This window comes from Maniola jurtina, chromosome 28 (assembly GCF_905333055.1).
Source record: "Maniola jurtina chromosome 28, ilManJurt1.1, whole genome shotgun sequence".
Lineage (NCBI taxonomy): Eukaryota > Metazoa > Arthropoda > Insecta > Lepidoptera > Nymphalidae > Maniola > Maniola jurtina.
This window is the reverse complement of record NC_060056.1, coordinates 4436116-4462277: the sequence shown is the minus strand read 5'-3', so window position 1 is coordinate 4462277 and position 26162 is coordinate 4436116. Positions and strand designations below refer to the sequence as shown.

At 37.0% G+C, this 26162-nt stretch overlaps 2 protein-coding genes and 1 long non-coding RNA gene across 9 annotated transcripts in view; 2 read left to right on the top strand and 1 right to left on the bottom strand.

The window, feature by feature from the left end:
• Positions 1-24393, top strand: part of LOC123879565 (alpha-1,6-mannosyl-glycoprotein 2-beta-N-acetylglucosaminyltransferase) — a 37907-nt gene extending 13514 nt beyond the window's left edge. Inside the window, exons 1-11 of one of the 5 annotated variants that reach the window (XM_045927345.1) lie at positions 134-143; positions 4144-4242; positions 4945-5084; positions 13339-13482; positions 17462-17559; positions 18049-18194; positions 19363-19523; positions 21119-21250; positions 22572-22789; positions 23700-23879; positions 24268-24393. In XM_045927345.1, the coding sequence (XP_045783301.1) occupies positions 4152-4242; positions 4945-5084; positions 13339-13482; positions 17462-17559; positions 18049-18194; positions 19363-19523; positions 21119-21250; positions 22572-22789; positions 23700-23879; positions 24268-24337 (1380 nt within the window). In that variant the 5' untranslated portion in view covers positions 134-143; positions 4144-4151 and the 3' untranslated portion in view covers positions 24338-24393. Of the gene's footprint in view, positions 1-133; positions 144-316; positions 477-4143; positions 4243-4944; positions 5085-13338; positions 13483-17461; positions 17560-18048; positions 18195-19362; positions 19524-21118; positions 21251-22571; positions 22790-23699; positions 23880-24267 lie in introns of those variants that run through there. The other 4 variants (XM_045927342.1, XM_045927343.1, XM_045927344.1 and 1 more) reach the window with 4 other exon arrangements.
• On the bottom strand, positions 6100-12304 carry LOC123879581. Of its 3 annotated transcripts, none has more exons than XM_045927372.1 (8): positions 12181-12304; positions 11431-11621; positions 10884-11034; positions 9568-9669; positions 8594-8745; positions 7406-7477; positions 6784-6907; positions 6100-6387 (listed from the first exon to the last, which is right to left on the bottom strand). In XM_045927372.1, the coding sequence occupies exons 1-8, from the start codon at positions 12202-12204 to the stop codon at positions 6118-6120; spliced, it is 1086 nt and encodes a 361-aa protein (XP_045783328.1). In that variant the 5' UTR covers positions 12205-12304; the 3' UTR covers positions 6100-6117. The 3 variants fall into 3 exon arrangements, with proteins under 3 accessions (XP_045783328.1, XP_045783329.1, XP_045783330.1); XM_045927373.1 differs by having other exon boundaries at positions 11431-11606; XM_045927374.1 differs by lacking the exon at positions 12181-12304 and having other exon boundaries at positions 11427-11573.
• A 184-nt stretch (positions 24394-24577) lies between the features above and the next one.
• On the top strand, positions 24578-25378 carry LOC123879595. The gene is made up of 2 exons (XR_006799036.1): positions 24578-24836; positions 25242-25378. It is a non-coding gene; the product is annotated as an uncharacterized LOC123879595 (long non-coding RNA).
• Positions 25379-26162: the final 784 nt, after the last annotated feature.

Genomic DNA, 26162 nt, shown 5'->3' with positions numbered 1-26162 from the left:
GAGTGTTTGCGAGCGAGACGGAATGTCTCTCTATCTCACTCGTATAGAGTAAAATACGCGTCTATTCTGCGTGTAATTATTGGGGTTGTTCTGCCTGTGGGTGCAAATCATGGCGATTAATGGTGTTATGGAGAAGGATAGTGGTGAGTCAGTGTGTGTGCGAGCGAGACGGACTAGACACTCTGTCTCTGTCACTCGTATAGCGTAAAATAGGCGTCTATTCTGCGTGTACTGGTCATATTAGGGCTGTTCTGTCTATGGGTGCAAATCATGATGTCGGCAACTAATGGTGCTATGGAGAAGGATCATGGTGAGTCCCTGTATGTGCGAGCGAGACGGACTATCTCTCTGTCTCTATTACTCGTATAGAGTAAAATATGCGTCTATTCTGCGTGTAATGGTTGTATTGGGGTTGTTCTGTCTATGGGTGCAAATCATGCTGTCGGCGACTAATGGTGCCATGGAGAAGGATCGTGGCGAGTCACTGTGTGTGCGAGCGAGACAGACTGTCTCTCTGCTCGTGTCACTCGTACAGAGTATGCAAAACTGACAGTTTTATGTTAGTTGAAATCTACCATTCTTTAACCACTAAACTACTTTATTTTTAGAATATGAGCATGTGAAAACTATAAATTAACACGACTATTGTGAGACGAGTAGCTAACGAGTTATAGTCGACCAAGAATATAATTTGTGTAGTTACTTGATTCGGTGAAGAAGCAATTCAAGTGAAAATGTGACTTATTTTGTGGAACCCTACTTTGTGCTCAACTTTGTTTTGGATCAAGTTTCAAAATTCAAAATTTCAAAAATTTTCAGGTACTAATAATTCAAAAGCAGCCATACCAATTCAACAATCTAACCCTAACAATAATGAATTGGCGATAGCAGGTTTTTTTTTTTAAATTTTTCCAAAAGTTTTTTTTTTTGGGTCGATTTTTTTGTCTTCTTCATTATATTTGTTATTTTTTGGACTCACAATTTTAAAAGATATAATTATCTCTTATATTGAGAGAATTATATGCGCACACTTAAAATCCTTGGCAGTAAATTTTACACACCGTGAGTTAGAAAGAGATATTCGCTGCGTCGGGTTTGTAGAGCATCGTCTCTGTCATTCACATAGTACTAACTGGTGTTCGCGATTTCGTCCACATGTAGTCTTTTCAGTCTCAAACGACAGAGACGACGCTCTACGAAGCTGCCGATTATCTCTTTCTAGCTCCATGTGTGATACTGACGAGTACCTACTTGATGGTTAGTATGAGATCTTTACATCCAGTTTACATCTCACAAACGTTGACAGAATTCGATCATCAAAACACACTAACGAGAGAGTAAAATGAACCTAAATTTCTTCGATTTAAAGTGATAAATTCTGTACCAGGCCAAATTAAATACTAATAGAAAGATATTTTTCATTAAAAACAAATTAAGGCTTGAGCTTTAAATTAAGGCTGTTTTTTGAATTGACCTTCTTTTTTTTATTCAGTCCACAAAACTGACTACAATTGAAAAAAAAATTACAAGATGATACATGGACAAAGATACATGTGCGCAATTGTGTCTTCTCGATGTGGACTCGGCATGCACTATTAAAGTATGTAGGTACAAAACTACAGCGCAACACAAAATAAACTTAACAAACAAGGAACAAAACCTAATCCAGAACAGCTACTAACAAAATAGAAAAACCTTATACATAAGAGGACTCTCTCCGTCACTCGTTTCATACAATCGTAGTTCCAATTTCATTTGAATATTAAGTCACCAAAGTTAATGAAATTTTGCAGACATATTCTAGAAACTAATATCTACGTCTGTGGTTTTCCAGATTTCTGTTGAAATATTCAACAGAAAGTAACAAAGTTACGCGGTCTTAAAAAATTTCATACAAATCTTTGAGCCCCTGTAATTTTAAAACTACATATTTTTAGAAAAATCTAAAACACCACAGACACAGATATTAGTTTCTATAATATGTCTGCAAAATTTCATGGACTTTGGTTGCTTTATTCAAATGAAATTGGAACTACGATTGTATGAAACGAGTGACGGAGAGAGCCCTGTTAACTTACTTTTTATTCTTGGTATATTGTCACAGAAGATTGGATTGTCACCTTTAATTTTAACGCTAAAGTATTTCGTCTCGAATTCTATTAACGTATATCGATGTAAAATCTTACACTAACCCTACTGTATCATTTTCATCATGTATATAAAACAAAGTGCGTTTTACGGTATTGAACTTTTTAACCGACTTCAAAAAAGGAGGAGGTTCTCAATTCGTCGGAATCGTTTTTTTTTTTTAATGTATGTTCCCCGATTACTCAAAGACCACTGAACCGATTTGGTTTTTTTTTGTTTGAAAGGGTATATATACTGTGCAGGTGGTCCCATATAAATTTGGTGAAGATCTGATGAATATCTTCGGAGATGGAGAACTGAACTCCTCAATGGATAAGAGCAAATTGCTCGCGTTTAGTGTAATAGCTTAGTAAACAGTAGGGTTTTAACTGGGCATAGCATATTATAGTACAGTGGGGCCACTAAAAATTGGGAAATAAAAATTTTTCAATAGGTTTTTGAAGTCGGTTTTTTTCTTTTTTTATATAATAATATTAATATGTTTTTCTGTATATTTTTATTAACTATATGCAATATACATATACCTACAGTTTTTTAGTTTTGTGGTGGTGGCTGTTGTGTGTATATAATAATTATTTGTATTTGTAATAATGTCCTGGATTAGCACATAGGCTACTTTTTATCCCGGAAAATCAAAGAGTTCCTACGGGATTTCGGATAACCTAAATCCACGCGGACGAAGTCGCGAGCGTCAGCTAGTATTTAATAAAATCAGTTAGGACAAGTCTTTCCAGCGTCATCATCATCATTACCAACTGATAGAGGTCCAGTTAGTCATCATTTATCTATGTTTATTTTAGTGGTAGTCTTCAACCTTAACAGGGCTCTCTCCGTCTCTCGTTTCATACAATCGTAGTTCCAATTTCATTTGAATATTAAGCAACCAAAGTCCATGAAATTTTGCAGACATATTCTAGAAACTAATATCTGTGTCTGTGGTGTTTTAGATTTTTCTAAAAATATGTAGTTTTAAAATTACAGGGGCTCAAAGATTTGTATGAAAATTTTTAAGACCTCGTAACTTTGAAACCGAATATTTTAACAGAAATCTGGAAAACCACAGACATAGATATTAGTTTCTAGAATATGTCTGCAAAATTTCATGGACTTTGGTTGCTTAATATTCAAATGAAATTGGAACTACGATTGTATGAAACGAGTGACGAAGAGAGCCCTCTTAATAATTATCATCATCTCTCTCTGATGTTCCGGTCAGAAGTGGGATAGCAGTTTATTCATTTCAATTACGTATAAATCTTAATCATCATCTCTCTTAATCAACATTTTAATTTTTCCATTACACTAATTAATTTATATTATGTTTGGACGTGTTTTTTTTGTAAACAAATGTAAAATACCTATTTCTATTATTACGTTTTTCCTTAACCACACGTTCAAGTACTTTGACACGTGTTTTTAATCGCACTTGTTTTACCCAGCTACGACAGCAAATGGAGGGTAATTGTGTTTAACAGTCTATATATATGTATTTACTTTGGTATCAGGTAAAAATGACCTAATTTGGGTCTCCATTAATGCTCTCAAAGGTGTGTGATGTCTTCCAGTATGCACTTGGGTATAGACTTTTCTTACAAATTCTTGGGTCCATATTTGATGCTGCTTATAGCGTTGGCCTAGCCCAGTTCGATTATCGATTGGCTTGCACCGTTACCCACACATACAAACCATGCGCGGACAGACCGGTGTACCGGTAGTAGTAATAATTAATCAGTGTGCCTAGTGGGAGATTTTTAACCTATTCGATCGCGTAAAAGTTAACTGCGTTTTGTATGGAATTGAAACAGCGCCATCTTCTTATCACTAGATGGCGCTGTTTCAATTTCATACAAAACGCAGTTAACTTTTACGCTTTCGAATAGGTTAAAAATCTCCCACTAGGCATACAGTTCACTTATATGGAGTGTAAGACGTGTGGTAACTGGTAAGACCGTGACTAAGTGACTGTACCTAAAATGATGAAACTCTCGATTTCAGAAGAGCTGATGAATACCAACGACACGTCGGAACAGGTGCTGGCGTTGGTACCACCAGAACTGCACAAGTATCTGACGGTGCACCCTAGGAATGCTACAGGTTAGTTTTACTACGATTAGCTTTTAACCGACTTCAAAAAAAAAGGAGGAGGTTCTCAATTCGTCGGAGTCATTTTTTAACCCCCGACCCAAAAAGAGGGGTGTTATAAGTTTGACGTGTGTATCTGTGTATCTGTGTATCTGTCTGTGGCATCGTAGCGCCTAAACGAATGAACCGATTTTAATGTACTTTTTTTTGTTTGAAAGGTGGCTTGATCGAGAGTGTTTTTAGCTATAATCCAAAAAAATTGGTTCAGCCGTTTAAGAGTTATCAGCTCTTTTCTAGTTTTCTTGTAGAAAAGAAGGTTAGATAACCGTTAGGTTCATAATATTATGTCAATTGAGAAATGTCAAGCTGTCAAGATGGACGTTGCCTTGATACATAATTATTTATTTGAAAATGATGTTTTGAAAAACTCAGATACTTTGTCGGGGGTGTTATAAATTTTTAATTTACACTTGTGTATACATAACTATGAGTTGCTCTATGTACATGCCAACAAACACGACTTATTTTTAATGTATGTTCCCCGATTACTCAAAGACCCCTGGACCGATTTGGAAAATTTTGTTTGAAAGGGTATACTGTGCAGGTGGTCCCATATAAATTTGGTGAAGATCTAATGAATATCTTCGGAGATGGAGAACAGAACTCCTCAATGGATAAGAGCTTTCAACAAATTCATCTTTCATCATCTTTCAGCAAATTCAACCGAGAGATATGGGCCCAAGAATGTGTCGGATATACTGCGAGCGATCCAAAGGGTCAACGAAGCACAAACTATTTACAACGAAGACATCTTCGGCCCCGTGCTGAACGACACCGTCATTATTGCGATACAAGTAAGTTTCTAGAATACACGTACTATAATATACGATATTCATCTATACTTCTATACTATACTGTAGCGGTTGCCACATTCACAAGCAGATGTCGCTTCTAAACTCAATCAATCAACAACGCTCGATACACAAACCCCAGCTGATAGCTCACGACCCACGGCCTAGATGGCAGCACGGGTAGCTTAATTGGAAACTCAAGGGGAAACACGCAACTTTCAATCGCATTGACAGAGCGTTTATCAAATTGCACTATATATAGAAGTTTCAACGCACAACCGTCGGCCCAGCTGGCGCTACCGAGCACAACACCGCTCGGTGGGAAATTTCCCTATTGTAACGGTCGAGCACACAGACACACAGCTCCCGTACAATACTAATAAATAAAATTGAAGTGTCTGTCTGTGATTTCGAACTAACTACCTAACTACCTCATATAAAGCTCATGGTTATTTGAACTGTACCATAACTGAATCACACGTTTTTAAATTCTGTCTGTCTATCTGTTTGAACGGGCTAATCTTCGGAACCGTGATAACTATTCGGAAGATGAGACCACTTTTTACCCGACGGCGGCAAAGGCAAAGGAAGGGTTTTGATTTTAGCAGTCTATGTATGTGGGTGTGTATGTTTGTATCCAGATTCTGTTTAGCGCCTAAACTACTTGGCCGATTTTGATGAATGAGGTGTCAATCGATTCGTCGTAAAGGTCCGGGTGACATAGGCTACATTTTATACGAAAAAATTGACCTAACGGATGTTACATGAAAAAAGTGGGGGTCTCCAAATTTTTTTTTGCTATTATATCGAGTGGGGTGTCAAATGAAAGAGGAGAAAATTCTGAGTTCATAAATAAAAATGTACTACAACATTACAATATACCAAGCGACAGAAAAAACAATTTACTATAATATTTCAGCGTTTATTGAGACAATCGCAGTCGGGTTTTAGTTTTTCTTGTTCTCTATTGAAAAAACCTTTCGGAGAAATAGGTACGATTCATCAAGCAAAATCAAAATCCGTAATTTCGTGGACTTTATTTTAGACCTTTAGAACGTTTTGGAACTGGTAAAAACTTTGGTGTTGCCATCTTTCTTCTAGCCAGTATAAACTCCTTGCCACTGAGACCTGTCAAGCTAATCTTCTTTGGCATCAGTCTGGTCTCTTTCGGCACTGTTAGTCTTCTCTTCTTCTTTTTCTCTTCTTTTTCTTTCTTCTGTTCTTTCTTTAACTCAATGGGAGCGCACATCCAGATGTATTGTTGATTGTCTGATATGCTTGTTTGGAGTTTGAATTTTCTTGGTGCCTGGAAGGAAGGGGGTTTTTAAATAAAGAATATTAGCTATGCTAATCATGACTTTCCTCTCTCCATATATTTCATTTTGTAAAGTATCATTCCTCATTCGCATGGCTAAGGTTTGGAATACTCTTCCGCGATCTGAATTTCCTACCAATTTCAATCCGGGGTATCTTTAAAACATGAGTGAATAGGCATTTTCTAGGTAAACGCGTCCCATCTTAGGCCACATCATCACTTTCCATCAGGTGTGACTGTGGTCAAGCGCTTGCCAAGTATTGTCTCGGAGAGCACTTTGAGCGGTCTATATCGGTCTTGCGCCTGATCTCTCGATGTATCTCTGATCGAGTAGAATTGCCATCCCATCGAACTATGAGAGTGAGGGAATAGAAAAGTCTGTGTTACCAAATATTCTCGACATGTGTCCGATTCTGCAGGCGGTCTATAGTGTGGTATTTTCTCCCTCTCATAAATAGGACGTTCTGGTATACGCGCGAATTTTACTTTTGGAAAATCTGGCTTTTGATACCTGGAAAAAATTTAAAACGGTCTTGGACTGTATTACCTAATATAAAAACCGGCCAAGTGCGAGTCAGACTCGCACACCGAGGGTTCCGTAATCGGGTATGTTTCGATATTTTGCACGATAAATCAAAAACGATTATGCATAAAAATGAATAAAAATCTGTTTTAGAATTAATATGTAAAGCCCTTTCATATTTCAACATCCTTTTCGTTGGCTCAACATATAGTAGGTACACAACACTATGTTTAAGTTAAGTAAGTTTTTAAGTTTTATATTTTAAGTTTTATTTATTTTTTAAGTTTTATATTTTAAGCGTGTTTTGTATTACTTGTGTGTTGATTCAATGAATAAATTTAATTCTATTCTATTCTGTTCTATTCTATATGATACATCACTTGGTGCGGTTATACCCGAGTACGCAACCCTCAGTGCGCGAGTTTGACTCACACTTGGCCGGTTTTTTCCTTTTGAGGTACGGAACCCTAAAAATGGAAACCTCACCAAACTAGGTCCCAATGATCCAACTTGAAAGGTTCTGGCATTATTATCTTCATCCATCGTAGTATATCGCATCTGAAAAGTAAAAAAATAATTTTCAAAATACGTGTAGAAATAAATTTTTTTTTTTACTTTGTTGTGGGCTTTTGTTTTTTTTTAATTTAAGCTTTTAAGTGTAAGTACCTAGTAAAAAAAATTTGGAGACCACCACTTTTTTTTTTTCATGTAACATCCGTTAGGTCAAATTTTTTCATATAAAATGTAGCCTATGTCACCCGAACCTTTACGACGATTCGATTGACACCTCTCATCAAAATCGGCCCAGTAGTTTAGGCGCTACAGTGGAACACACAGAATCTGGATACAAACATACACACATACATACATAGACTGATAAAATCATTACCCTTCCTTTTGGCTTTGCCGCAGTCGGGTAAAATTTCCCGAAGCCCCACGGCTTAGGAGATCAGTACCTTGCAGCATCAGGATTGAAGAGTTGGGATCCAAAGTTCAACGATGTGATAAGATATTCTAATAATATACCTGGTCCAATTCACCCTGATGCCCCAATTCGGTCCGGTCCTAGATTTGAACCACGTACAATGCGTAAGCGGTTTCCGCGGCGGTAAGCCTATACTACGCGCAAAACGCACGTATTCTATGTGAAATACGCGACGTATGGCTGAGGATATTCTAATGATATACCTGGTCCAATTCACCCTGATGCCCCAATTCGGTCCGGTCCTAGATTTGAACCACGTACAATGCGTAAGCGGTTTCCGCGGCGGTAAGCCTATACTACGCGCAAAACGCACGTATTCTATGTGAAATACGCGACGTATGGCTGAGGATATTCTAATAATATACCTGGTCCAATTCACCCTGATGCCCCAATTCGGTCCGGTCCTAGATTTGAACCACGTACAATGCGTAAGCGGTTTCCGCGGCGGTAAGCCTATACTACGCGCAAAACGCACGTATTCTATGTGAAATACGCGACGTATGGCTGAGGATATTCTAATGATATACCTGGTCCAATTCACCCTGATGCCCCAATTCGGTCCGGTCCTAGATTTGAACCACGTACAATGCGTAAGCGGTTTCCGCGGCGGTAAGCCTATACTACGCGCAAAACGCACGTATTCTATGTGAAATACGCGACGTATGGCTGAGGATATTCTAATGATATACCTGGTCCAATTCACCCTGATGCCCCAATTCGGTCCGGTCCTAGATTTGAACCACGTACAATGCGTGAGCGGTTTCCGTGGCGGTAAGCCTATACTACGCGCAAAACGCACGTATTCTATGTGAAATACGCGACGTATGGCTGACGTTATTGCCTAAAATATATCAAAGGTCATGAAATCCTAAGCATCCTACGCCTAGAATCCGTAAAAGGTTCTCTAGGGAAAGAAAGTAAGAAAGAAGAAAGTCCTAGGCATATGTAACTATTACCCTATCCAAGGAAAGAAGTTAGTATAACGCTCTCTCTACGTTTAAGTGCGGAAACCAGCCCAGAGAGGAGAAGAGGAAGAACGCTCTCTCTGTTACGTAAGCCCATACAAATGACAGAGACAAACATCTCAGAGGGCGTTAACCATTTTGTGTCGCCAACCAATCAAAAACATGTTTTCTAAAACCATTCGAAATTCAATTAGAAAATGTTTTCAAAAAACATTCGAAATTCAATTAGGTAACATACCTAGTCTCGTTTGTGATTGGTTGGTGACTCAAAATGGTTAGCGCTAACACATTTTTGTCTGTGTTATTTGTATGGGATTATGTAACAGAGAGAGAGAGAGAGACGGAGAAAGCTATACTAACTTTTTCCTTGGATAGGGTAAAGTTAGGGCGTCAGTATCACCATTAATGTGATCAGTTTATTACATACCTCTAATATCTATAGCTATGTCTTTTGCACCATTTTGGTTGCCTGCAAGAGATTGCTAGGAGCGATAAGGCCGCCAAATTGTATCTACCTATATTTTCGTTTTGCTGTATATATGATTTTTCTGTATTAATTTTGTGGTGTGCAATAAAATGCATTTTTCACGACAAATTAAACAAATTTAAAAAGAGAATAGTTTTAATTGGTAGTGGATATTTTTGTGTTTTTAGAAAAAAAAGAATATTCATTCATTCATTTAAAAAAAAAATCATACCTGCATATGTACAAAATCTCTAATATTAATTTCAGCTAATTTCGAAGGATCTTCCAGCATTAACAAACGCCTTCCATTTATGTGATTATCCAAAATGCATTCCTGTAAAAGGAAAGACGTATTTTACTGAAGACTACGTTTTAGGATGCTGTAGGTACAAGTAAATAAAAAAAACCGGCCCAATGCGAGTCAGACTCGCGCAACGAGGGTTCCGTACTCGGGTATTTTTTCCGACATTTTGCACGATAAATCAAAGACTATCACACTTCACACTATCACACTAATATTATAAAGGCGAAAGTTTGTATGGAAAATCAAAGAGTTCCCACGGGAATTTTAAAAACCTACATCCACGCGAACGAAGTCGCGGGTATCAGCTAGTTATGCATAAAAATTAATAAAAATCTGTTTTAGAACGTACAGGTAAAGCCTTTTCATATGATACCCCACTTGGTATATTCGAAGTCACACACCTTTGAGAACAATATGGAGAACTCTCATTAATGCGGGTTTCCTCACGACGTTTTCAGCATTTAGCTTGAGGTATTAAGTTGATCTTTGTAGTGAATCTCTAAGGGCAATTGGCTTCTTATTGCAGTAAAAATAACTTTTTGACCACATTGTTTTTGATTTATTATAAACAAACTGACGTCCGCGACTTCTTCAGCGTGGATTTAGATTATTCAAAATCCCGCGGGAACCCTTTGGTTTTCCTGGATGAAGAGTAGCCTATGTGTTAATCCAGGGTATAATCTATCTCCGTTTCGGATTTCAGCCAAATCCGTTCAGTAGTTTTTGCGTGAAAGAGTAACAAACATATACACATACATACAAACAAACTTTCGCCTTTACAATTAGTGTGATAAAGTTAGTTTTCTTTGTCCATGTATCATCTTGTATTTTTTTTTTTTTCAATTGTAGTCAGTTTTGTGGACTGAATAAAAAAATAAAAAAAATCTCTCTACGTTGATTTGCCTTAAGTATATTATGTTAAAATAGAATAGTATAGAATAAGACTTCGTCTGTGATGGCGTTTGCTGGCGCGCGTGCTGTGCTTCTTTGGAGTGTTTTTTTGTTAAGAGTGGCTGGTTTTTGTGTTAGTTGGTGTTTTTTGGTGGTGGAACTGACTGGTAAGCGCTCTAAAGGGGCGCCGCGCGTATGTCGGCGGGCGCCAGCGCAGACGGAGTCCATACTTGTATAAATTCAATAACTTGAAAATATCACAAACTTGACATTGGCTAATCAGAGTAAAGCCAGATTTAAAGAAAAAAAAAAAAAAAAAGAATAGAATATTTTTTTTTAAATAAATGATTTGCCTTATATTGTGGCAACCCCACTTCTTCAGCCATCCATCTGACGACATCATCCTCAGACCAGTCAAAGGCATTTGGATAGGGCAGGCTATCCACAACGACTGCTGCCAGTTCGTACAGGGTTACAGGTGATATTAGACATGGGTTCAGTTTTCTGTAACAAGGATATTTGTTAAAAATAGTTCATACAAATTTAGTTTCCTCACCATTAGATAGATGGCGCTGTACTGATCTGTCTCGCAATATGAACAAAATCAAAATATGTGGTTTATAAGATTTAAGGCCGATTCACACGCGCGCACGTACACGTGACACGTGCGTAGTGACGCGCGTGAATCCGTAGACATTACACATTACATCTACGCGGACATTCACGCCACGCAATCGGTATGCCATGTCTCATACAGTTCCATACATTACAACGCAATGGTACGCGCTACGTCTACGCTTACGCAGCCTGTGTGAACGAGTTGTTAAGCGTACAGAGGGACAGACGGTGGGAAGTGACTTTGTTCTATACTATGTAGATGATGTACTATGTACTACCTACTTATTCTTATCATAAGGGTCCTCTTTAGGAAAGCAAGGGCACTTCACGCAGGTGGTCTTATCTGGGGTTATAAAAACCGGCAGTTTTGGCGGTATGACGATAGATGGCGTTCGTTTTGGTATCACTATTATCTTTGGACGTCGACGGGGTGGTGGCTCTTCTGGTTTTTTCTTTGCCTGGAAAGAAAGGGCCTGGACCAATGACATTACACGTATTTATCGTATTAAGTTTAATGTTATGATTCCTTGCATTTTAATATTATTTTTAGGGTTCCGTACCTCAAAAGGAAAAACGGAACTCTTATAGGATCACTTTGTTGTCTGTCTGTCTGTCTGTCCGTCGTGTCTGTCAAGAAAACCTATGGGGTACTTACCGTTGACCTAGAATCATGAAATTTGGCAGGTAGTTAGGTCTTAGGTTAATTTACAGTTATTATCAAATGTTAGTGATAATAACCGGGACCAAAGGCTTAACAAACGAAAAGGCCAAATTGGGACCTCTGAAGTCGGATACCCATCCAGTTACCGACTAGGTTCAACGTTGCTTAACAACCACAATCGATTGATATGCGTTGTCACAATTAGGCCGCACGTGCCTCTTACCATAATATATATCATTACCACATGCATATACACATCGATGGCATATACTCTCTCTTACCATATATACCCATATATCAATACCCAAACTGAATACGGGTCTATTCAGAATGAAAAGACAAATCATTACAATTTCACAATTATTGCTTACCATTTCAAAATCTTTCTCCGACATTATAAAATATATGTTTTATCTAAAACTTAAATCGAAACTAAAAATATACGAAACTCCACAAAAATATTTTGTAAAAATGACAGCTCGTGTTTTGACACAAAAATATGATAGCTGATGAAAAGGAACCCAATTTAATGGCAGTTGTCTTAAAAAGGTTTTAGTTAAGGTTAGGTATAGGTTGTGACAGAAGTTCTTACCACGAAATAGATCGAAAAAATCATCCACTGAACAAGGTTAATTATTTTTTCCAAACGCCTTATTGTAGGCGCTGCTCTCTTAAAATCCATACTAATATCATAAATGCAATATCTGTCTGTCTGCTACCTTTTCACGGCGCATCCGTAAAACCGATTTTGACAACAAGTGTAAATTAAAAATTTATAACACCCTTGACAAGTGAAGGTTACATACAGTAACTAGAAAAGAGCTGATAACTCAGATAATTGTTCAAAAGGCTAAACCGATTTTCTTGGATTATAGCTACACTCTTGATCAAGCCAAGCCACCTTTCAAAAAAAAAAAACTAAATTAAAATCGGTTCATTAGTTTAGGAGCTACGATGCCACAGACAGATACACAGATACACACGTCAAACTTATAACACCCCTCTTTTTGAGTCGGGGTAAGCTTGCATTCCGAGTACTAACACAGACTACTTCTTGCTCCAGAAAATCAGGTAAATAGTCCCCACGGGATTTTCAAAAAACCTTTTTATGTGGATGAAATCGTGTGCATCATCCATTTGGTACATGGATACGTGCATCCCAGGGACGGGCTAGGGTACTTTTTATCCTGGAAAATCAAAGAGTTTTAGAATAGAATAGAATAGAATTAAATTTATTCGTTGAATCAACACACAGGTAATATAAGCACGCTTAAAATATAAAACTTAAAAACTAACTTAACTTAAACATAGTGTTGCGTACCTACTATATGTTGTGCCAACGAAAAGGCCCGAACTCAGCTTAATGTTGTGGATACACAATGTACCCACAACGCTGGTATTCTGTTCGGGCCCAAACGAGGGAAGTTCTGGAAGTTCTTTTCACGGGTTTATAATCCACACGGTCATCATCTACTCCTTACGCCTAACTGTATTGTGGTTTTTTTTTTAATTTTGTACATTGTCTGCAGGTCCATACCCGCCTCACCTACCTCAGGCATCTAGTAGTGTCTCTCGCACAAGCTAAAGACATAGACAAGACGCTACTAATCTTCTCCCACGACTATTACGACGAAGAGATCAACAGTTTAGTGAGGAGCATAGACTTCACTAAGGTAAGTACGTCCGTCTCCTTCGTCCAGCTTTCGCGACCTCCCTAACACAGTGGTAAGCGCTGTGGTCTTATTAGTGGGAGGTCCCGGGTTCCATTCCCGGCAGGGGTTTGGAATTTTATAATTTCTGGTCTGGTGTGGTGGGGGCTTCGGCCGTGGCTAGTTACCACCCTACTGGCAAAGCCGTACCGCCAAGCAATTTAGCGTTCCGGTACGATGCCGTGTAGAAACCAAAGGTGATACCACAAAAAACGGAAAAAATAAACGAAAATCTCGTATTTTTTAAAAGTTCACAACATATTGCAAATAAAACATTTGACTGACGCTACAGGGCAACCACGTTACGTAAATAGGCCACTCGGAGTCGGAGTCGGTGGGGCATTGACCCGAGTTACGTACGCTATACATTGCGGGATTGAAAAATACTAAATCACTAAAACTGCAAGATAAGGCAAATGGTTATTGGCATCGGATTGTGTAGTATAGTATATCGACACCTCCCACGTAAGTTGTTGTAAGCCACAAAATTGCCATTTTGCGTTTTTTACATAACAATGTCTATTTTTATCTATTTTATATGTTCAATTAAAAAAATCCTAAAAATGTTGTTTTTTAAAGTACTTATGAGGCGTATAATGTTGTATTTTTCAAACGAGGACGACGTAAAATATCATATCGACCTTTACAACGTTTTATGTGGGGTGAAGTCGCACGTTTGCGCCTCGTATGTAACAGATACAACAGATCACGCCGGAATTCAAATGAAATGTTTGTAACTCAAAACACTGATATGTCACGGTTGTGTTTGCATTTTTTTATTTCATTATCGTATTTTAGTAATTTAATAGTGATGCCAAGCTAAACTATTGTATAGATTACATACAACAATTTACGTCGTTGAGGACACCCAAAAACAGTATTGTATGATGACATACAACTGTTTACGTTGCAGAATTATAATAAATTTTGTGTTAAGTGATACATACAACATTTTACTTCGGTATTTATTTCTCAAAATTTTGTTGTATGATTACATGCTATATTTTACGTTGCTATGACATTGTTTTTTTTCTTACATACGACATTGTATACAATAAAACTATGTTAAAATTTAGTTTGATGGCGACGTAAACCTATGATAGTCAATGAAATAACTAATCGGCTCATCATACCACTAGGTTACCATATAATTAACAAAAAAATCACTACTACAATATATTATTTCAGAGCCTACCTTTCCAATAAATAGGTTGGTAGAACCTGCCAGGTGGTGGAGTCCAATTTCTTTACGGACTATCGTCCAAAAATAACAAATATTTTTTATGATTTTAAAGCTCATGGCCAGAAAAAGGCCAGAAATGATACTGTAGTCTTCAGCAGATGCACCTACCTACTGGCAGATCTCTATTGTACAAACACGTGACTTATGGATCTTTAATTTCGTTTTAAAGATACCATAGAGCGGAACAGGAACTCAAAAGTATTCACGAAAGATCTGTCTACTAAACAGGGCCTGCTGATACGACAAAAAACTGACAACACCTCATTTCAGCTAAACTTGAGCTCTTGAAATAAATTGAGAAGTTCTATGGACAGTTATACACCACAATACAAAGACTTGTTGAAGATTTGGCTAAAGATCCCAGAACTAAATTGACGGGACACTATACCCAAGATATCCCAGATGCCAGTTTATGCAAGATAAGTATGGCTCTCAAACAACTCAAGGATAAAAATTCGCTCGGTGATATCAGAATCACAGTAGAATTCCTGAAAGCGGGTGGCAAACCAGTACTTAAGGTCTTTCAGCGATTTTCCAATAATAAATAATAAGTAATGGTTTATTTGTTGCAATGTAGGCACAAAAGGTTAGTGAATCTTATATTCAAATTAATCTAGTTCATTGCATAACGAAATTACAAAGTTACAAACATTACTCAAGAAGAGTCATAGACTCATCTCGCTGCTAAGCCATGTCTATAAGCTGTTGTTATCGTAAGTCATTATGAATCGTCACAATAATAAGTTCGATGACTTTCAGCATCCCTAACGAGCTTGATTCTGAAAAAGCTTAAGCACTATAGGTCACATTCATAAGCTGAGACATGTTATGCATAATATAACTGAAGGCTATTATAATAATCTGCCTCTTTGCTAAGTGTTTATTAACTATGAGAAAGTTTTTGATTTGGTGGAAACTGGGGCTGTATTAAGGTCGCTATTGAGATGCTGAAACAACTGCCTGTTCATACAGATGCTGAACTAGAATCCTGTACGAAAACACCATGTCAGTCGACATATAGGACCAGACTAGGCCAGTCCAATTGCAGTGACAGAGTACACATTGAGACGTAATTCTCTGAAACTCTTTACCGCTGCTTTGGAAGACGTCCTTATCTTTAAGCTTGGATTGGAATGAACTTGACATTAACATCAAAAGAAATTCACCTTCGATTTGTCGATGACATAGTCACTATCGCAGAAACTCTGGGAAACCTCATTAGGTTTCCCAGAGTTTCTACATTTACAGCTCAATGACCTTTGCAAAGTTTCACAACAGATGGGCCTAAAAATGAACATGAGTAAGACGAAAATTATGTCTAATTCTTATGTCTCGGCCCACCCAGTAATCGTTGAGGGTTCTCCACTCGAAATTATAGAAAAGTGTGAGCCTGGAACAGGTACCTGGACCAGGTAGGTAAGTGCAATTTCAAGAAACAGGTCAGCCAACGAATCCGACTCGGCGGCAGCGTACGGAAACTAAATTAGTCTTCGAACAGTGCGTGTTACCAGTGATGACATATTATGGATCCGAGATAATATGGTCCCATATTATAATGGAATTCATAAGAAAGTTCAGAGTCACTAAGCGGGCAATTAGAGAGCTATATTTGAAGTTTCTCTACGTAATCGAATCTGGAATGTGGATATCGGTAGGAAAATCAGAGTAACCGGCATAAATGGGTTGCGAAGCTGAAGTGTAAATGGCCGGGGCACATAATTCGAAGGACCCATAGACGTTGAGGTCCCAAGGTGCTGGAACCTCGCACTGTAAGGCGCAGCGTTGACAGAATCCCACTAGGTGCACAGACGACATCAAACGAGTCACAAGGAGCCACGGGATTCAGGTGGTGCAAGACCGTGGCATATAGAAGTCCCTACAAGAGACCTATGTCCAGTAGTGGACATCCATTGGTTGAAAATGATGAATCGGACTATACATACGACATTTTTTTTAAATTTTAAACGACGAACACTGTTGTATTTAACACATACGATGACACTCAACCCGTTTTTTCCAGCGTAATTTGTTGTAAGTATCTTATACAACATTTTACAAAGATGAAACACGCCGTAAAATGTTGTATGAACAAAATCTCAGAAATGTGAAGTATTTCTATAAATTATCTTTCAGAATATGTTAAAGTACTGTAAACTATAACTAAATACCGAATTTCACAAAAATATATTGAAAAATGGAGCTTTAATTTCAATTTATATCTTCAAAACGCTCTACTGAAAAGTTGTAGTTTTGGGGATACAACAACTTACGTGGGAGGTGTCGATATAATATTAACCATAAGTTTTTGCTAGTGTTCTTGTTACGTTATGTCTTTTGTTCAGACGGCGCGTTTGGAACCCTCGTAGTTTTAGTTTTAAGTTACGTAATTAATTATCACCACTATATCGTACAAATTTAACAATTTCGACCATCAAAAGAAGTACAATTGTATCTACTTTGAATAAATGATTTTGACTTTGACTTTGACTTGACTTATAAACCAAAGTTGTATGGGTTTAATAAAAACTGCGATACCCCTTCCAGGTTAGCCCACTTCCATCTTATACTGCATCATCACTTACCACCAGATTAGGTTGCGGTCAAGGGCTAACTTGTATCTGAATTAAAAAAAAAATTCAAGACAAGCGATAAGCAACCTTACTGCCCTGACTTTAAAGTTCAAATTGGTATATTTCGCAGGTGATGCAAATCTTCTTCCCCTACTCAGTACAAACACACCCCACGGAGTTCCCCGGGATGGATCCCAACGATTGTCCCCGGGATGCCAAGTTGGAACAGTGAGTAATTTTTCTTTTTTAGGGTTCCGTACACGAAGGATACCAGTGAGACCCTATTACTAAGCCTCAGCTGTCCATCCGTCCATACGTAAGTCCGTCTGTCTGTCAGCGGACTGTATCTCACTAACCGTAATCAGTGAATGAGATCTATTAAGATACAGAGTTGAATTTTTCACAGAGTGTATTTCTATTGCCACTAAATGATAAAAAATATGTCAAAATGGCTGCAATTATAAAGTGTTATTTCTTGTACGTTCGGCCTCAGAATTTGTGTAGCAATTCCTCGAAACTTTTGCATCAAAACCGGTCGCATTTATGACCTTTTTCTATAAACGCGCCACACACACCAACGCATGTGCATAACCGTGCTACGCGAATATGATAATTAAGGTGCTAAACGACTTACGGCCTTTAACTGTACGACGGTACTCTTCGTGGTACCCCATGGTACCCAAATCCGAATCGCACTTGACTGATTTTTTGTTCCAGAGCCATAAAACTAAAATGCAACAACGCTCTACACCCGGATTTACACGGTCATTACCGGGAGGCGAAGTACACACAAACCAAACACCACTGGTGGTGGAAGGCCAACAGGATATTCAACCAGCTGCAGTGTACCGCCAGCCATACAGGTTTTTTTTTTTTTATTCACTATAGGTAAGAGCTTGACCACAATCACACCTAATGGAAAGTGATGATGTGGTCTAAGATGGGACGCGTTTACCTAGAAGGTGCCTATTCACTCTTGTTTTAAAGAAGGTATTGCCACTTATCACACTAATATTATAAGAGCGAGAATTTGTGTGGATGTGTGTGTGTATGTTTGTTACTCCTTCACACACAAACTACTGGACGGATTGGGCTGAAATTTGGAATGGAGATAGATAATATCCTGGATTAGCACATAGGCTACTTTTTGTCCCGGAAAATCAAAGAGTTCCCGCGGAAATTTTAAAAAACCTACATCCATGCGAACGAAGTCGCGGGTATTAGCTAGTATTATAAAGGCGAGAGTTTGTGTGTATGTGTGTGTGTATGTTTGTTACTCCTTCACGCAAAAACTACTTGACGGATTCGGCTGAAATTTGCAATGGAGATAGATAATATCCTGGATTAGCACATAGGCTACTTTTTGTCCCGGAAAAACAAAGAGTTCCCACGGTATTTCGAAAAATCAAAATCCACGCGGACGAAATCGCTGGCATCGGTTAGTACAATGATATGATCTCCCGATGCGGCCGAATCGTGCTGACTGCATGAGTCGGAAACTTCAATGATGAACACGTTTTTTTTGTGATGTAGCCACAAATTCACGGTTTTCGGATTTTTTCCTTTACTTGTGCTATAAGACCAATCTTCTTCTTCTTCTTCTTTCTTCTTTGTATCTGCCAAACATGATTCTAGGTCAACGGGAAGTACCCTATAGGTTTTCTTGACAGACTCAACAAGTGGATAGACAGACAGACAACAAAGTGATCCTATAAGGGTTCCGTTTTTCCTTTTGAGGTACAGAGCCCTAATCAAACGCATATCAACTCAACGCGATTATGGCGTTGTTACTCCATAACTCTGTCAAATCTGAACAGTTTTTTTTATTAGCCATTCTAATCATGACTAATATTCTCCTTTCCCCTCCAACTAAGCGTAAAGCTTGTGCTAGGAGTAAGTACGACAATAGTGCAACGGGTGGGGTTTGAACTGCAGACCTTTCGGAATTCAGTCCGCTCCTCAACCGTTGAGCTATAGAGGCTCAATTGGACCCATATCTAAATAGATTTCAATAATTCTTTTTTCTCACAGGCATGGTAGTCTTCCTAGAGGAAGACCACTACGTGGCAGAGGATTTCCTACACATGCTAAACCTCTTGCGAACCACAGCGGACAAGACCTGTCCGCAATGCGAGATCCTTTGCTTGGGTACTTACCTCAAGACTTATCAGTACCATAGCAATAGTGATAAGGTATGTCTCTCTTTGCATCGTATTCCTTCCTCATTGCTGAGGGCAGTGAGCCCTGCCATTAATGTGATGGGCTTGCAGATCCTTCAATATACAGTGTGTGTGTTTTTTTAACTGGGGCAGTACGGGGAGATCCAAAACCATAATGGGGTAATCCAAAACTATAATGGGGAAATCCAAAATTATAATGGGGAAATCCAAAACCAGGGAAACTGTATTAGGTACCTTTAGGTCTTTTTTTGTGAAAACAGTTTTGGCATGGTCAATTTTTTGGTCAAGCGTGAGCTGTCGATAAAAAAGAAATGAAATCGACTACATTTTTTTATATCGCTTGGCTCAATTTTTTGTAAGGATAATTTCATTGTATCGAAAGAAAAAAATCGGGAGAGCAGAAGTTGGTCAAAAATACAAAATAATGATGCTCTGACAGACGGACGGACAGGCAAATGCAAACTCACCCACGTATTAGTAGACTCTGAGACCACACTTTGTTGAGCCAATAAATCATCCACTGCGCAAGTACAAGGTCAAGAGTTAGTTCTCTTTACCTGACGCCAAGTATTTTTTTTTTAAATTAGCCATACTAATCACGACTAATACTCCCCTTTCCCCTCCAATTAAGCGTAAAGCTTGTGCCAGGAGTGGGTACGACAATAGTGCAAAAGGTGGGGTTCGAACCGCCGACCTTTCGGAATTCAGTCCGCTCCTCAACCGTTGAGCTATCGAGAGTCTCAAAGTATTGACCCTAGAGATACCATAGATATAATAGGCTTATGGGGTAACATGAGACAAACTTTTTGGGGTTAACTCATATTTTGTATGTGTGGTTATGTAACTAATATGGGGTTTTAGTTTTTTTTTTTATAAAATTCACTTCTCACTTTTTAATTTTGTGTTTTTAATATACTTCTTATTATATATTATGTATATTATACACAGCGCTGTGCCTTTATTATACACTGAATAAAATATACATTAAAGTTGTTATATCCACACAGGGTAGAAACGAACAATGTGCAACAGTCAATTTAATAAACTCAATATGAGATGTATACTCTATCTGTGGAAAGACATATAGCGCTTTCTCTTTTGCGTAATTCCATACAAATGATAGAGACAAAAATCTCAGTGGAACATTTTGAGTCACCAAGCAAAAAAAACTATGTTTTCGAATTGAATTTCGAATGTTTTTTTGAAAAGATTTTCGAATTGAATTTCGAATGTTTTTTGAAAACATTTTCGAATTGAATTTCGTATGTTTTTTGAAAACTTGTTTGTGATTGGTTGGTGATTCAAAATGGTTATAACTAGAAATAATGGAAAATAATAGACTTTGCACACTTGGCATTTCCACCCTGAACATAAATATAAATAACCAAGTAAAAGGATATATTATTCTATAATGTAGTATAGTTAAATATTACATGCACATGCTTTTTTGTTTTATTTTTTGGACTAACCCAAAATACAATTATTCCATCTTCAAATAAAATCAAAAAAATTCTGAACCGATTTTGAAAAAACTTCAAATCGTCATACCAACTTAATAAAATAAATGAAAAGTCACGCAAAATTGAACCTTACCACCTACGTAACAGAGAAAGAAACACCTTACCCTGAGCTACATACAACAAGTGCGAGCAGTCAGTGAAGAGAGAAGAAAGAGACAGCACGAAGGCCAAACATGGAACTACCAAGTGTACCCGAATTTCTATTCTAGCACCCAAAAGGTTCTAAGATGTTTTTTTTTTCAAAATTTGTATAGAACTTTTTCCTGAATGCTATTACCCCCTCCCTTTTTTGCTATTTTTAATGTTTTAATGGTGGATGTGTATGAAATGTTTTCTTACATTTAATTAAAATATAGGTACACGAAGTAGGTAGGAAAAAATGTTTTTTTTTTTTGGAAATTTAAAAAAAAAGTACGGAAATGCAAGGATATAACCACAAATTCACGGTTTTCGGATTTTTTCGTTACTTTCAAAACTGGACAAAATGATATCAAAAATTAAAATTAAAAAAATTACATTGCTAATATCTATGTAATGTATTGGTATATATTATGCAATGTGTCATCGGGGTTTGCTGATTATTAGAAATGGCGGTCCGATATAAAGAAGTTGTTTACTGCAAAATTTTCGCAAAAAAAATTTAAGTAAATTGACGTAACAAATTTTAATAACATATTTATAAACTTTCAAGGAAACCTCTAGATAATTTTTTAAATATTATAAATTGCTAAAAAAAAACAGTTTTCATTAAAATTCTTAGATTTTTTTTTTTGCATTTTTCTCGGCTAAATAATATTGCATGTGATTTTTGTATACAGCTTCCTAGAATTATGCTTATTTTACTCATTTATTTTGTTTTAATAAATAAATTAAGTGATCTTATGTTCCATCAGTAGCTTAGTAGGGCTAAAAGCATGTAAAGATAGAATCATATTTTTAACGCACGGTTCAATTGTCGCCTTTTAATTAAAGTATGTCCTTGGCAGTATTTTTCTTAATTATTTTTGTATATAATGTTTGGATATATTTTTCTTATTTAAAGGTATTTTGTGCAATATATTGTAGTTAAAAAATGCTTTATGCTTATAGAATAGTCTTCAAAACTAAAATGAATTGGTTTTCAGTTTGTAAATATTAGTCTTTTTTTTGTTTTTTTTTTTTTTTTGAAAATGTATGCACCTATATTATGCACGCTAGACTTGTATCAAAATAAATACGATTGGAAAAGTAACTTTTGGAAGTCAAAAACCTAAAAATAATATAAACCATAGACTTTTTTGTCAAAAAAAACAAAAACCGCATTCCGGCATGCGATAGCATGAATGCTTACGTATAAACTCATACCAATACACAAACGAATCGAAAATGTTGGCGTTAATCATTCCTTCTCGTTCACACACTTTACCATGTATAGTGTGTGAATGAGACGAAATGATTAGCATGGCTTCGTTTCGATTTCTTTCTTCATTGGCATGAGTTATACCAAACGTATTTTGGAAAAAAAATACGTATCATAGACAATTTTTTTTTTAAATTGTAGGTCGAAATAACACCCTGGCATTCAAGCATGCACAATATGGGTATGGCCTTCAACAGAACAGTATGGGAGAACATTCTGGAACTGCAAGATCAGTTTTGCGCATACGACGATTATAACTGGGACTATTCCTTGCTGCATTTATCTCAAAACCGACCTGGCAGAGAGAAGTTTAAGGTTATATTGTGCAAAGGGCCACGAGTCTTCCATATTGGCGAATGGTACGTATACGAACCACATTTTCTACATATAGTATAGAGTACACACAACTAGACTCCACAGCCGACGGTCCAGAGTTCCGAGTTCAAAGTTCTGCGATCCCTTTTATTAGGTAACTAGTTTTGTATTTCATCTTTGGGGTTTAATTACTTAAGATGCATGAGACGGGTCTGCCCGCGAAATTCAAATTTAATTTGGTTCAAAGGTAATTTGGTTGGTAAAAGTGTTCAGTTTAAGAAATTAGTCAAAATAATGAGTTTGACATGAGTTACTCACAAATTAGTCGATATTATAGCTAATTTCTTAAACTGGACCTGTTCAAGTAAAGATTTTTATACAAACCTGTGAAGATGATACTGCCATTGGCGCAATTAAAGTGTCATAAGCCTACGTTGTCGTATTAGTTTACAAATTGCGAAAAACCAAATTAAATTTGAATTTCGCGGGCAGACCCGTCGCATGCACCTTAAGCAAAAGATTTGACGTAACATCAAATTACGTGTTACACGTAACAGATGTTACAGATTACACGTAAAAGTTACATGTTGTACTCGTATGTAACATGAGTGAATGTTACGCGTAACACAAGTTACAGCACACAAAGTATCTTATCGTACTGTTTCATATACCAAATAACAACCTCAAATATTTGTTGAATAGATTTAAAGTATTTATTACTAGCCGATGGCCCACGATTTCGCCCGCGTCGATTTAGGTTTTTCGAAATCCCGTGGGAACTTTGATTTTTCGGGATAAAAAGTAGCCTATGTGCTAATCCAGGATATTATCTAGCTCCATTCCAAATTTCAGCCAAATCCGTCTAGTAGTTTTTGCGTGAAGGAGTAACAAACATACCCACACACACACACATACACACAAACTTTCGCCTTTATATTAGTGTAATATTTCCAGTGGATTCCATCACAAGAAGTCAAACTGCAACGCGTCTACAGTAATAAGCAAAGTACAGAAACTCCTACAGGAAGCGAAATCCAACTTCTATCCTTCACGCGTGACTGCCACGATCAGTGCGGGTGGTGCTAAGCATAATAAGAAGTTAACTAAAGGAAATGGGGGGTGGGGGGATATAAGGTCAGTCACATTTTACATTCCCACTGGAGCAGACATGTTCTAGAGTGGAAGGATTTTAATTTTGTAAGCTTCGTTTGCTAGCTTTTGTAAGCTACTAGTCAATTCAGTGACTTTTTATCAAACATCAAAACGCTTGTAAGGGAGCTTGTATAAAATTCACAGATATTATGACGTCAAATGTCATACATATGTGAACGTAATTTCACATTTGAACATAATTTGATGTACTTTTTTAGTTAAATAATTAAAATGGTTAGCAAACTTAAAATTATCGAATGTGGATTTTACGAATTTCGGAAGACAGTCTATTTCATAATTTCTAAGAAATAATTTATTTTTGACCTAGGCATCGTTCCCATGTAATAATAATTACATTATTTGTTCACAGAGATCAGGAGCTGTGCACGAATATGACGCAAGTGGGCAGGCAGATGAGAAAATATATATACTATGCGTAACACAAGTTAAATGTTATATCATATACGTAACACTTACATTTTACATGTAACACAATGTCACATGTTACACGTAACGCAAGTTATGACAAGTGCATTTTTAGCAGATACCGTAACGTAACACGTTCGTTGCGAATGCCACGTCACGATACACATTTAGATGTTACATACAATAAGTTACATGTTACACGTAACTTAAATTGCAGGTTACACGTAACGTAAGTTACAGGTTACACGTAACAAAAGTCATGACAAGTGCATTTTTAGCAGATACCGTAACGTAACACTTCGTTGCTAATGCCACGTCACTATATAATAATTTTAGGTCTGTGACCATCTTTACGTTACGTAACTCAAATCATGTTCTAATTGCAAGTTACAGGTAACACAGTAACACGCTTAATTGTACACGTAACATAAGTTACACATTTAGATGTTACACGCAATAAGTTACATGTCACACGTAACTTAAATTGCAAGTTACACGTAACATAAGTTACAGGTTACTTTTATATTGTAGATAATGGATACATACCACGATTAATTGCCGATATTTGCCATGACCACGACTCATGCAACCGAGTCGAAATATCGGCGATTAAAAACACCGAACTAATCGTGGTATGTGTAGTTAATATAATAAAAGTACTCGTAGTAAACACAACAGTATTTATCCGTTATCTACAATGTAAAAAAATATTCCGACGAATTGAGAACCTCCCCCTTTTTTCGAAGTTGGTTAAAAATGTCGTTAAACCACGAAATAAGCTTAAAAGCATCGGTTACGCGTAACATCAAGTTACATTTTACACGTAACACACATTACACATTATATGTTACACGCAATAAGTTACATGTTATACTCGTATGTAACGTAAGTGAATGTTACGCGTAACACAAGTTACAGCACACAAAGTTTCGTATCGTACTGTTTCCTATACCAAATAACTACCTAAAATATTTGTTGAATAGAATACAAGTGTTTAATATCTTTGACAGCTTTGAAACGAGTTGGAAATTAATTAAATAAATATGACCTACGAATAATAAAAAAAAGAATCATCAAAATCGGTTCATAATAAGGCACTTTCCAGCGAACGTTCCATAAAATTATCATAGATGTCTCTGAATGTATAGCTCGCCGCGAAAGGCAGAAAAATACTGTCTGTGGCCTTAAGAGGGGTCTCTCCGTCACTCGCTCCATACAAACGTAGTTCCAATTTCATTTGAATATTAAGCCACCAACGTCCATGAAATTTTGCAGACATAATCTAGAAACTAATATCTATGTCTGTGTGTGTCCAGATTTCTGTTAAAATATTCGGTTTCAAAGTTACGCGGTCTTAAAAATTCACATACAAAATATTTGAGCTCCTGTAATTTTAAAACTACATATTTTTAGAAAAATCTAAAACACCACAGGCACAGATATTAGTTTCTAGAATAAATTCACATTAGACCGTGTTCAAAGCTGTCAAAATACTACTTCTATGATAAAACTGATAATAATAATTGTTATTTCTTTTCGTACGGAAAGGTGCTTCATTCATCCTATAAATATAATAAAAATCTGATTTTCTAAATTGTATGGAGTAAAAGTGGCCATATACCATGTGACTTAATTTCTGGTCTAGAAAAAAAAACATATCCATACTAATATTATAAATGCGAAAGTGTGTCTGTCTGTCTATCTGTCTGTCTATCTACTACGTTTTCACGGCACAACCATTGAACCGATTTTAATGAAATTTGGTACAGACTTGGGGTCCATCCCGGGGAAAGATAAGGCTATTTTTATCCCGGAAAATCAAAGAGTTCCTACAGGATT

Bases quoted from the DNA above. Each gene is read 5' to 3' on its own strand.
- LOC123879581 (XM_045927372.1), bottom strand. From the start codon at position 12,204: ATGTCGGAGAAAGATTTTGAAATG. The intron at 11,035-11,430 runs GTAGGTAGTACA...TCCTTGTTACAG, and splicing joins GACCCTTATGATAAGAATAA to AAAACTGAACCCATGTCTAA. The intron at 9,670-10,883 runs GCAAATCATTTA...TTCCTTTTACAG, and splicing joins TGGGGTTGCCACAATATAAG to GAATGCATTTTGGATAATCA.